Source organism: Danaus plexippus, chromosome Z (genome assembly GCF_018135715.1).
Source record: "Danaus plexippus chromosome Z, MEX_DaPlex, whole genome shotgun sequence".
NCBI classification, from domain to species: domain Eukaryota; kingdom Metazoa; phylum Arthropoda; class Insecta; order Lepidoptera; family Nymphalidae; genus Danaus; species Danaus plexippus.
This window is the reverse complement of record NC_083559.1, coordinates 13,901,637-13,914,621: the sequence shown is the minus strand read 5'-3', so window position 1 is coordinate 13,914,621 and position 12,985 is coordinate 13,901,637. Positions and strand designations below refer to the sequence as shown.

Sequence of the window (12,985 nt, the reverse complement as noted above, 5' to 3'; positions counted from 1 at the left end):
TCATTTATCAGTCAATTTTCTGTCAGTTAAATTGCAGACGTTGAAGTGTGAGCACTACATGTTATTGTGTCAGTAAAATGTGTGCTGTTTTACATTATTTTTTATTGAATTTCATGCTTGGCGTTGTTTTAACTTTCGCTTTGCCATTCGAAGGATTGTTTCCAGTGGATTTGATACATTACAATGATTTTCATGCGAGGTAAGTTTTTAAATTATATATATATATATATATATATATATATATATATATATATATATATATATATATATATATATATATACACATATATATATATATATTTGTATTGACTATCCTATGTGATATTTGTAACTAGGTTTCGTTGTAATGTTTTACATAAAATATATTAAAAAATATTTTATGTGTGGGTGTGTTTTAGGTTAAAAATATCACAAGTAGTGAATTGTTATTAAGAATTGGTTAATATTATCGTAAAGTTTTGTCAGCTGACGAGGTCGTGGTTGGCTACATTGACCTTCAATATCTATTATACTAAAAGACAGCAGACGTTTCGATTTTAAGTACTTTCTATAAATCGTATTGTTGCACTTCTTAAATATTTTTTTTGAATACCGTTTTAACTTAAAAGATTTTCTTAACGCCTATATATTTTTGAAGTATTCTATTTATTCATATTTATTAGATGCAATTTTAAATCTCGTCAAAGTTTTACTCGTTATAATTTACTAAATATATAATACATTTTATTGAGCCCTTGTATTTGAGCCCCGTATCAAATCCACTTTCACGAGATCACCAGCTATATCTGATTGTTCCTCTAATCTAGACTTCTCTTAGTCAGGATCACGTACCGAAGGGCAATTAAGTTGAAATTTATATACAACTTGCTTTTGCCCGCGACTTCGTCCGCGTTTCCGTGGTTTTTCGTAAAAAAGTAGCATATTTCCTTCATCACGGTTCAGTCGTTTTGATGTAACAGACAGATTAATTTTCGTATTTTAGTAGGGCAATATAATATGTCAATCCACAATACTGTTTATAAATATAAGAATATTATTATTAGTAGCTGTGCCCGCGACTCCGTCAGCGTGTAACTCCTTGTTTGTTATTAAGTTAATGTGTTACTAATATTGTTTAGATCACTTTCACATGAGGCTTAAGTACCTAAAGACCGAAAATACTTCAGCGCAAAGCTTCTGGGTAAACTATGTTGAAAGTTGACCCGCCCGGCACGTAAACATAAAGATTTCTAGAACGGCTAACCCGGGAAAGAGCGACGTATAACTGACCATGCGAGAAACAACTAACACCGAGATCTACTCCAGCAACACGAAAAGTCTGCCCTTGAGCTTTATTAATTGTCATTGCATAACACACCTCCCTCTCTGGAGAGTTATATTGGCTCGAGAAGTCGGTGTACTAACTCTCATAGAGTGCTTAACCGATGTGCTTTCCTCTGCTGACTCTCGATAACGCGTAATGCTCATTCTCTTAGCTTGACTCGAATTTCGAGATAAAGGCAATCGTTTTTTAGGTAGCGTATTGTATTTTATTTTTAATCGGCGGTAACTGAAAGGCTATCAGTTACCTAACAAAATAACCTACATTAGGGGTCGTAACTATAGCTACCTTATACTTAAAATCTAAGCGCCTATTTAAACTAATATATTCTAATAGAATTATACTCAGAAATATGTGTTATAGAAATAGAAATATTGTAATAGAATTACACCCAGAAATATGTAAAGCCGAAACGCCTGTGCAATATTATCTACCTATACCTACTTCACTTAAAAAAAAACCTATAACTAGTTTTATTTAATAAAAGTACCTATGTTTTTACCTACTATATGTATGGACCCGGCACCCGCACGGCAAATCCATGGAATGCTGAAAGGTTTCGTCTCCTTATATAAATTTATGTATAATATTTCCGTCAAACATGATTTCTATGTAGCTTTAACCATTAAGGCTGCACCCGCGACGGAAGTCTAAAAAATAAAGTTTCTCCCGTTTTCCCAATATTTCCCTCCACTGCTCTGGTCCTATTGATTGTAGCTTGATGAAAAGTATACTATAACCTGCCCAACAGTATGAATAATAATTGTACCAAGTTTCGTTAATATCCGTCAGGTAGTTTTTGTTTCTATAAACAACATACATACAGACGGACAGACAAAAATTTTGCTTATTGCTTTTTGGCATCAGTATCGAACACTAATCACCCCCTGATAGTTATTTTTAAAATATATTTCATGTACAGCATAGACCTCTCTTCAGATTTATTATAAGTATAGATACTACAGTTTCGTACCCTTTGGAGCAGTAAAAAAGCACCTATATGCGCTGGAATTTATGAATACGTCAATTATTATTCCGTTTATTTCGGAACTTTGACGTTTTCAATTTTAAAATTGGCTCCATATATACTGAGTATTTGGTAAAAATCACTTATGACAAATATATTAAAAGTGTAATTTTGAATAAGATAAATTGGACTCTATATAATAATAAATTTCACGAACGAAGGAAAAATGTGACACAGGTTCTTAATTGTTTTTTTCTCATTCCACACGACCTTTTTATAAACCAAATAATGCTTACAAAATCTGACTCTCATAATAAATATAACTTAACATCACCTGACATTGCATCGCCAAGATTGCGATCTGACGGAAAATTCGTTTTTCAACCAGACGAAAATTGTTGACTAAATTTAATTAAGCTCATTATACGAGAGAGAACATGATAGTTTCAAGAAATATATGTCTTCATAAAGTAGATGAATTTAAAGATATAAAACAAATTTAAATTGTCAGTGTATATACAACTTAAAATTTTGAAGTTTTGAAATTTTGAAATTTTGAACTGTCGAGCAACAGGCAAATTTGGACAATATTTTATTTTCTTTTAAATGTTTAATGTTTTTTTACCTTAGAAGGAAAGTTAAAATACTTTTATAGTTTGCAGTGTTTTTATTTCATTAGAGTTCTTAAGTTATTGTACTTCAGTGTTTCTTGCACAGAGCTTGTAAGATATTTTTTATTAATTTTGTCGGCGTCTACAGGTATTCTGTCAGATCTTCAACTAATGTTTTAGACTTACTGTAATCACTTTTCATTTGATATGATTATACATTTTTTTTCTATAAATACTTCATTTCAAGGTTCGAAGAAACGTCAGTTGAGACGCCAACTTGTCGATTTAACAACAATTCCTGTATTGGTGGTCTGCCGAGACTCTTCCAGAAGATAGAAGAGTTACGAAAGGAGAAACCAGATTCCATCTTACTGAACGCCGGAGATAGCTTTCAGGGGACGTATTGGTATACTCTTCTTAAATGGAATGTTACACAAGAGTTTATGAATCTTTTGCCCCATGACGCTCATGTAAGTTTTTAATTAAATAAGCATAAATACGACTAGGAATGAGAAAAATATTACGCCTAAGATTGCTATTAATGTTTTAAAATTACCATAAAAATATTTGCTTATTTCATATTGTCGGATAAACGTTGCAATAACTAGCAGCTATTATGTTATCCAGCGACGGAAGTATATGAGTAGACGTGGTACCCAAGTGCATTGTTGGTTACATTGTATGTTGATTGGTGGGAACATCTCAGCTTAAATGGTTGTGACCTTTATAAAATAAAATGTCCTTTACGGACTAAAAACGTGCTGAATCACATTATTTTATCTATTTCGGGTTGGAGTTCTCTTTCAATACGAAATATATAGGCGAAAATAATACAAAATTTAGATATGCCAAGGTATCTATGTATTTTTTAGGCTATCGGAAACCATGAGTTTGACGATGGACCACAAGGGTTGGCTCCATATCTCCAAGCTCTCAAAGCACCAGTACTTGCTGCCAACATGGACGCCAGTAAGGAACCAATTTTACAAGGTCTCTATAGAGGTCATGTTATCATAGAACGAAGAAAAAGAAGAATTGGACTCATTGGATTAATTACTCCTGATACAAAAGTAAGCTTTCATATTGTTTTTATTTAGAATTGTTGTAACTTTAACTAAATTTTTTACATGTGTTCTAACCTTTAAAAATTCTATATAACCAAAATATTGTGGTACCTATTTTAATCAAAAGATATTTTTGGAATTATTTTAATAATTTTTTTCTAAACACTTCTTAAGACACTTGAAAACTTTGTGTGGAGTGATCACGCTTCTTTAGATAGCTTTTCATGTAGGAAACACTCAAGGAACATTTCTTACTATCTACTAGTATCTAGTCATTATAGTTTTTTGATAACGTTCATGTCCATGATAATGTGAAAAATGCTTGTCTTAAACACGAATATACTTTACAATAACTGTTTTGGTCATATTAATGAGATATTTTTTCATATAGTTTTTATGTGTCACCACTTTAACATTGTTAAAAGTTTATGTACTAATAGGTATTAATTTGAACTTTAAGATATTATCATCCGCCGGTAATGTAGAGTTCACTGATCCTGGCGAGGCGATGAGACGAGAAGCTAAGTGGCTTAATGAGAAAGGTGTAGACATCATCATTGTGCTCTCACATTGTGGCCTCGAAGTCGACAAGTTAGTAACATTGAATCGAGATTAAGAAAACGTGATATGAATTTTAACCACGTCTATCGCGAATACAGGACAATGATAAATAACATTATATTAAGCGATAAAAATGTACCATCGTTTTAGTACTCTCAAACCATAACAACAACTTTTTACTTTTGATGCTGTGGGTTTAAGCATTTGTACAGGATATAACTAACTAAAAATACTCTATAGTGTCCAACACAAGTAAGAATTCTATACACAAAAGCGATATACTTAAAATATTAAAAATTTAAAGAGAAACAACACGTTACTGCGAAGCTTCATGTCTTCCATGAAGTTGTTGGAGAGTATAAGACCTTTATCCGACTTTAACATAATTTCTACGGAAGCTGTTCAATATGAACTCTGTTGAATGCAAAAATAATCATTAAAATCGGAACATGAATGCAATTAATAATTTGAATTAAATATAGTTCTGCTCAAATGTATACATACATTTAAAAATTTGATCAAATTTACAACCTCTCCAGTCCCCTATTTTAAGGTCGGACAAAAAAATTTCAGTGAATGATAGTAGAGGCTTTTTTATTAAAATGGCTTTAATTCCTAAAATTTATCTAAAATTATACCACGTTTATATGCATTCAATCTTTAAGAGGAACCTAGAATGGCAAATTTCGTTATTTTATGACAATTAGTAATTAGGACCTATATTAATTTAATATTTATTGTTTACTTGTTTTTGAAATCCAGATTCGAGAATTAATAAAAATAATATATTCAAAGAGTGAAAAATATATAGAAGTTTCTTTTTTTTGTAGGACATTAGCACGCGATTACGGCAAATACGTGGACATAATAGTGGGCGGACATTCCCACTCTTTACTGTGGAACGGTCCCTCTCCTAGCGGGGAAGACGTTGCCGGTCCATATCCCGTTTTTGTTCAATCTACTGCCACGACCAAACATAAGGTATGACCAATGAGAAATAAAATATTCAGTAAAAAGCCTAAAAATCGTTACATAGAAACATCAATATCAAATACTTTATACTCCCATTATTATTGTAACATTGCCTCAGTATCAGTATCATACAGTAATTTAGTTTTATAATTCTAATAAATTAAAAATAATTGGGCGCGTGTTTACTAGATTCGAATGTCTCAATTATTTTAATTACATTTATAAAATATGTATCATTTAGTGAAAAACTACTCCGTTTGTTTTCAGGTTTTAATAGTACAAGCATCAGCCTTCACCAAATATATGGGTAACTTAACAGTGTATTTCAATTATAGAGGTGACTATGTTAAATGGGAGGGAGGACCGGTTTTCCTTGACAGATCTTTACCGGAAGGTACAGTTCAATAGATAACTACATTTAATTTCTAAATTGCATTTAAAGCTATCTGAAAACAGCATATTTAGTAAAAATATCAATTGATTTCAAAGTTATAAATAGTGTTACCAGTATCATAATTTATAAGCCAAAATTAATCAAAGAGGTACAAAAGTCGTCTTGAAGAACGATATGATTTGGGATTACTATATAATAATACAATCTCTGAGTTAATAATTTGATGTTTTGGCTTCAGAACAGAATAGATCAATCGGAACAATCTTACAGAATGGTTTTGTTTGTATTACGTTTTTATCATTTTTTTTTATATTATTATATAGATAAGGAGATAAAGGCAAAGCTAGCGCCTTACGCAGCCATGGTGCATGCAGCCGAAAAGGAGATAGTGGGTGAAACATCTAAAACACTCCACTTTGAGGAGTGTGTGTCTGGGGAATGCGCTTTGGGAGATCTATTGGTTGATGCAATGACAGAATATGTAAGATTTTCAAATATAATTCATACAGAAACAAACGGCAAGTCTATGTCTTAAAATCTATAGTTTTTATTTTCTAATTTATTAACTAGTTTAGTCTCAAATGGTAACCGAGTTTATAATTATAGTAATAACATAACTCTTGTGTTCACCCACACTGGCATTGTCATTGAAATTCATGCGGGAAAATGACAATATTATATACTAAACAGATTTAAACATTCGGAGAAAGTAACAATGACGTAATTCGAAAATGGTCAGTTATTTTGTATTTGTAGTGTGTGTTAAACCTTTTTTAAAATTAAAAAATTAATTTTTCAAATTGAACCATGTAAATTTTTAAATCAGTTAAAGAATAATTCACACTTAAACTTTTTTTCTTATCAGTTGAAAGTCTTATTAAATATTCACCTATATTTCTAAAGGTTAACTCGACTAAAAATAAAAACGAACAGACAAAGAAGAATAGAAGGTAGCTCTATTATTTGTTTTAATGTTAAAAAATATTCATTTCTTTATTTAAGAAAACAAAAATATTGACATTCCAAACTAACACATATTGAAATTTATTTACATCTATTTTGTGATGAAATGACAAACTGTATTTATCATTTCGTAAAACAGTCCAGTTCAGTGATCATATTACTATTGTAAATGCAGAAGCTAGATTTATTATGTAGCCTTACAATAAATCTGGATAAGAATTAAAAATGTATATTTTATACATCCAAGCTCTTTACTTTTACAATCCAATTGACTCGTGCATAATACATATTTGGAAAATATTACCACAGGGAAAATCTTTGAAACCTGACTTGCATTACGTTGGTTTTATTCAGCGCGGGAACATAAAGTCTTCTATTCCGAGCGGAAGTCAGTATCTAAATAATATATAGAATAAATGTCTTGTATAAATTTTATATTATATCTATCTCTTTTATTATTAACGTTTAAATTTCCAGATATAACGAAAGGGGTCATATTCGAACTTTTGCCGTTTAACGACCGTATTGAGATTTTCGAGTTACAAGGCAAAGATATATTGAAAGCCTTGGAGAGAAGCTTTTCCGGAGCCTGGAACATTAATCCGTTTAAGGGTCCCTACGTGTTACAACTGTCTGGTAAAACTATTAACAAAATGGTTTCCTTATATCTACTCTTTATTTCATTTTAAAAGTTATAAGAATTCGATATATTTTAAGTGCATGTGACTCACTGTTTGTGATATCTTGGCGGTATAATAGAATGTTATTTTATTTTAAAGAGAGATCCACATTAATCCTCTATAAGTATTCTATAGTTTTGGTCCTATCGAACGTTGATGAAGAATTTCTTTTATGATCTGTTACTAGGTCTTCAAGTGACATACAACGTGTCACTACCTGAAGGGCAGCGTGTGAAATCAGTATTCGTTGGCCACAGTAAATCTAATATATCCCTAGATCCACATATATATTATCACGTGATAGCACCAGCATACCTGTCGGACGGAGGAGACGGATTTAACGTATGTTTATTTGTAATACTTTATTTCCCGTTATTTAATGTTATACTTTTATAACTAGTTTAGATGGGTTTGATGATTTGAACACTTTTCTTGATATGATTTATGAATAAAATTAATAACTGTTTGAAACAGTGTGACACCGCTCAACTGTAGCAAGACGACCGCTATTACGGTTGCTGTAAAGGAACCGTATCGTCAGGATTATGTAGTTATAAAATAATAATAAAAAACGCTTACCATCCGAAAACCTTAGTTTAAATTAAATGAGTACACGTGAAAATCTTAAACATCTTATATAGCAAGACGAATTGGGACATGAATGCTAGAGGAGCGATATTCTTTGTATTAAATTAGTTGTTTTCGTTGCAGATGTTCAAAGAAGGAAAACGAAATACCGAGATCGTTGGTCGAGATGAGAAAGTTTTGGAACTTTACATAAAGAAGCACTCTCCGTTAAACATCAACACGGACGGACGGATTTTCGTCAATTATTGAATGACAATAATTTTTATGTTCTAAATAAATATGCCAAGTTAATTGATGTATTTATTTTATAGTGTTTACTATGAATTCAAACATTGTTATTCCGAGGTTTTACTTTTGTATGTTTTGTTTTAAGTAAATATTGAAACTAATTAATAATAAACAAATCAAACATATTTTTGTTGTTTTATAAAACACTAATTATATATATATTTTTTAATATTTGAATATATTTTTAGAAAATAGCGAGAAACCTTTTATTTAAATGATGAAAAAATTATATTGCTCATATATTAAAATGTTTTTTTAATAAACGGAACGAGAGAGTTCTGTTCTAAATAAGCTTTGACGACAGCTCAAAATTGCATGAAACAATTTTAAAATTCAAATATAATTTTGTTTTATGAAACTATATTTTTCAAGTTCGAAGAATAAATATTTTCTATGAGTAAACATTTGGAAAAAACACAACAGTCACAAACGTGACAGCGGATTATTTTTCAATAAAAGGCGAATGAGATATATTAAATAGAGACTAGTACTTTTACACATTACTAATTTAATCATTTTCTTAAACTCAGAACAAAAGAGGTTACATATTGGCTAAAGTTTAAATCGAAAGGTAGTTAAATGATAATTGTGGGTTTTAAACTAAACAGAAGTTAGTTTTTCCATTATTCATACTATCGGACAACAGAATATTTGTAGTAAGTAATTCGCAGACGTCGACTCAGTTTGTTAACAAAGGATGTTGCGGTTTGATGGCTAGGCTGTGGAACTGAAAGCCTTTACATTTCCTCGTCATATGACATGCCTGTTGTCTTATTGTGAATACTGACGAAGAATCCTTTATTAGCAATGAAGTTCATTCAAGTTTAGTTATACAAAAAACTGTTATAAATATAAATTAAATATCCGTCATTTAGCTTTAAGTTTCCGTTGATGTTTACGGCTTTAAATTCATCGTTCAGCACTAAAAGCATTATTGCGTGATGCTTTCCATTAATATACACTTTTCCTGTTCCAGATAATGTAAGCATATTAAAACTATAGCGTATATGAAAAATATCAAAACCCAAAAATAATACCACGTGTTAGTTATGTAACATTCATATAATGTTTAGTTTACATCCATCGTTATGCAATATATATGTGACAGGATTTTATTTAAGCCTTTCAGTATTATAAACCAGTAAATATGGAATATATGTACATATAAGATAATAAATAAAACAATGTCAATAAATTTGAACGTTTAAAAGTTATAAAATAAATGATGTATTGGTAAAATCGCAGTCAGTATCAATTAGTTTTTTTTAATGATATCTAAGATTTTCGTGAGTATTTATTTAAATGAAAGTAATATTTTTCTACTACTTTCATCTCAATAAATACTCTACTATTTTGCATCTCGTCTGCCTGTGATCACGGTTGCTGCAAAGTTAACGAAACGTCGGGAGTGTGTTGTAAAAATAATCATAAACGCATATTAAATCAGAAAAGTATTAGTTTAATTTCAATTAGTTCTTTACTTTTTATTTCGCGGAGCAAGGTCAGCATTATTAGTTTCAACGGATAACGGTACATAGAATTATATATACCTATGTATATATGTCTTAATTGCATTTTCACAGAGCATTATTGTAACCCAATAAAGTATACTAAACAATGGCTTACCTAGACAACATAAACGAAAGTGTGAAATATAGATAATATATATAGAATATAACATAGATAATATATATAGAAATAGATCGGAGTTATATTAAATTAATTTAATTCAAAAACAACAAACAAAAAGTTAAAGACCATATTTAAATCATAAAAGTTTTTGCATCGGTATAAATGTATAAAGTTTCTCTGTTATTGTTACCTTAATTACCTCATTTATAAACATATCAAGGTTAGCGAACTAAATAATGAATAATAGACGACGAGATCGAAATACAGCGAAAACCTTAAATTGGTACATTACCAGTAATGACTTTAAATATATCCACGTCTATACTATTATTTATTGTAATCGAATACTTGTTATGAAAGACGAAATAAATTCAGTTATAATATGAGTTGAGCTATTTCACAATGTTATATTTAATATTAACGAACAGTTATTAAAGTTACAAAGAATCATCCGCCTGAAACTTAAGCGATGAGAATAACACGTACTGCTTTCGCAAGGTCCATCGAGATTTTCCTCGTACATTTAGCCTTGTAGTCGTCTTAATTTATTTTAATAGCTACCTATTCATTTTAATAACTTGGTGGTACTTCAACAAAATTTATTTTTAAACCACCTACGTCGTTAATTAATTTATAGATTAAAAAGCTTCTCGTAAAATTCGAAACTTTGGTCGAACGGGAACTCTTTTTTTTACTCTATGACGGAAGAAATCTATTTATACGGAGCACTTAATTTTATTTAGGAAAACATATATCACTGGAAACAATGTATGTTTATATATTTTAAAAATCCTTTATTTTGTTTCTCAATAAGGTAAAAGCAATCAAATTAAGATAGTGCATTAAGCGAACTCTTTCATACGTCTAAATGTTAGAACGTATTTCGTTGACATTATGATATACTGAAATATTTAAGTTGAAATCTAAATATTTAATTAAAAAAAAACATAACATTACATTTTAAATTTCGCTTCTATAAATATTTATCAATAAGTAACGAATGGCACAACAAATACTTCGATTACAATAGTTGTTAAAATAAAACATTACAATTCCGAAATAAACCGTATAGAATCGTAGTCTTTTGTGGCGTACCAGGACAGATCGTTTTAGAGATACGAACCATTTCATTCACATCGCATCATTACCTGTTTTCAAGGTTTGATTCAATAGCTACAATGATAAGGAGAAATTGCTGAGTATCTATCAAATAGGAAAAAAAAAAGGAACCAGAAAACTAAGCGTCTCAATAGTATGTAACTGGTTTGTATGGAATTATACATTTTGAATGACGATTGATGATTGATGATTGATGTGTTTGAAGGACTGAAAGAGTATGATGCTGTTCACACCTGGCGGTACATGGCTTGTAAACGCGTGTGTGATATAATACATTGACGGCTACATATAATCTAAGTCACGTTTTTTAAACTATGTAAAAATATTACATACTATATTGTAGCAAAAGATATCATTAAAGTAAAACATGCTATAATGATCTACGTGTTCAAAATTATAGCACACCATATCGTGAATTATCACCGTTTAAATCTAAATCACTAATTGAATATTAGATTCACTTTACACTTTTCTATATTATATTTTATTTATATTATATTTTACATAAAATCATTTAACCTTCACCTCTAAATCATATATAAACGTTTTTCTTAGAAACAAACGGTAGTGTATAGCATGTTATATTTATATTCTTTATTAATATCATTTTTAATTTTTATTTTTCTACAAAGTATATTATAACAAGAAGCTATCTGATTGTTGCTCAATGCCTTTATATAGGATGGGATGTCTTATATTTTATCAATGCTCTCAAATGTAGGATAAGGAGAATGAAGGTGAGTTGTTGCATGTTAGGTAATTGATATTATCGATACTCAATGATAAAACACGTCAAGTTACATGTTAGACAACATTACGTGCATTATAGCCAACATCACGATATTTAATACTCTTTCATATTTATTAGGATTTTTGTATTGAATAATGCTTTCATATACCGCGTAGTTTGAAGGAAGGTTTTGTTCTAGATCAAGAGACTAGTAAATATATATATAAATAAACCTTAAAGTAACTAAAATGTTCTTTGAGATTATATTTCTTGAGAAATAGGAAGGGAATGGAAAATGTGAAAAAATATATAGAATATATAGCTTATTAATCACCCTGTATCCCTAATCATTTTCCTCCGCTTGTTTTCTACTCTCGTGAGATATTTATCTCTTTAACCATATCAATTTAATATTATACTAAACCAAATGATCTTTTTTCCTCAAGCGCAAGCAAAAAGAACGAAAACTGTTTTTTTGCTCCGTCTCTTTTTGATCCCATTCACCATTTGAAGGTCTCTGAGGCAGTAGTGGATATACTTTTATTCTAGTAGCGCATTGCCAAAATTTTCAAAATACTTTTGGCTTCAAAAAATTTCGTAAGTTCAATTTCTCTTTTTAGGCCATTGAAGCTAATACCAAATTGAAGATCGATAAAATACTCATAGTAAATCACATAGGAAAATTTTCATTGTTTAAAATTTAAGATATCGAGCTGTTAGAACAAGACAAAAAAATAGTTAAGGAAAGAAATAAGAGATCTTCAAATCATACATCACAATGCGACGAAGAACAGTATACGTTTCAACCAAAATGTTTGTCAAAATGTCAGGAAAGCACAGAAAAACATCCAATACAATTCATATTTGGATTTCGTACACAAGTGTTTTATAGTTATAATTATATAGCTATTTTTGACAGACTTCACGGTATTACTAACACGTATGTACAATGTAATATATAATCATATTTCAACCAGATTTTATGTCTTTTTCATCACAATATATATGTAATTTGATTATAAGCTTTCATAAAGTAAAAATTGCATTCTATGTTTTTACAAAAAAATATTCTCTATTGCGTTATTAGTTATTGAG

General features: G+C 30.0%; 1 protein-coding gene across 1 annotated transcript; it reads left to right on the top strand.

Moving 5' to 3' along the window:
* Positions 1 to 15: 15 nt before the first annotated feature.
* On the top strand, positions 16 to 8,534 carry LOC116777465 (apyrase-like). Its single transcript, XM_032671019.2, has 11 exons — positions 16 to 199; positions 3,147 to 3,369; positions 3,772 to 3,969; positions 4,424 to 4,554; positions 5,355 to 5,505; positions 5,764 to 5,890; positions 6,214 to 6,371; positions 7,163 to 7,241; positions 7,331 to 7,489; positions 7,721 to 7,875; positions 8,245 to 8,534. Exons 1-11 carry the CDS (start codon positions 78 to 80, stop codon positions 8,368 to 8,370), a joined length of 1,629 nt encoding a protein of 542 aa, XP_032526910.2. The 5' UTR covers positions 16 to 77; the 3' UTR covers positions 8,371 to 8,534.
* The last annotated feature ends 4,451 nt before the right edge of the window (positions 8,535 to 12,985 follow it).

Bases quoted from the DNA above. Each gene is read 5' to 3' on its own strand.
- LOC116777465 (XM_032671019.2), top strand. From the start codon at position 78: ATGTGTGCTGTTTTACATTATTTTTTATTGAATTTCATGCTTGGCGTT. The intron at 7,242-7,330 runs GTCAGTATCTAA...TTAAATTTCCAG, and splicing joins GTCTTCTATTCCGAGCGGAA to ATATAACGAAAGGGGTCATA. The intron at 7,490-7,720 runs GTAAAACTATTA...ATCTGTTACTAG, and splicing joins CTACGTGTTACAACTGTCTG to GTCTTCAAGTGACATACAAC.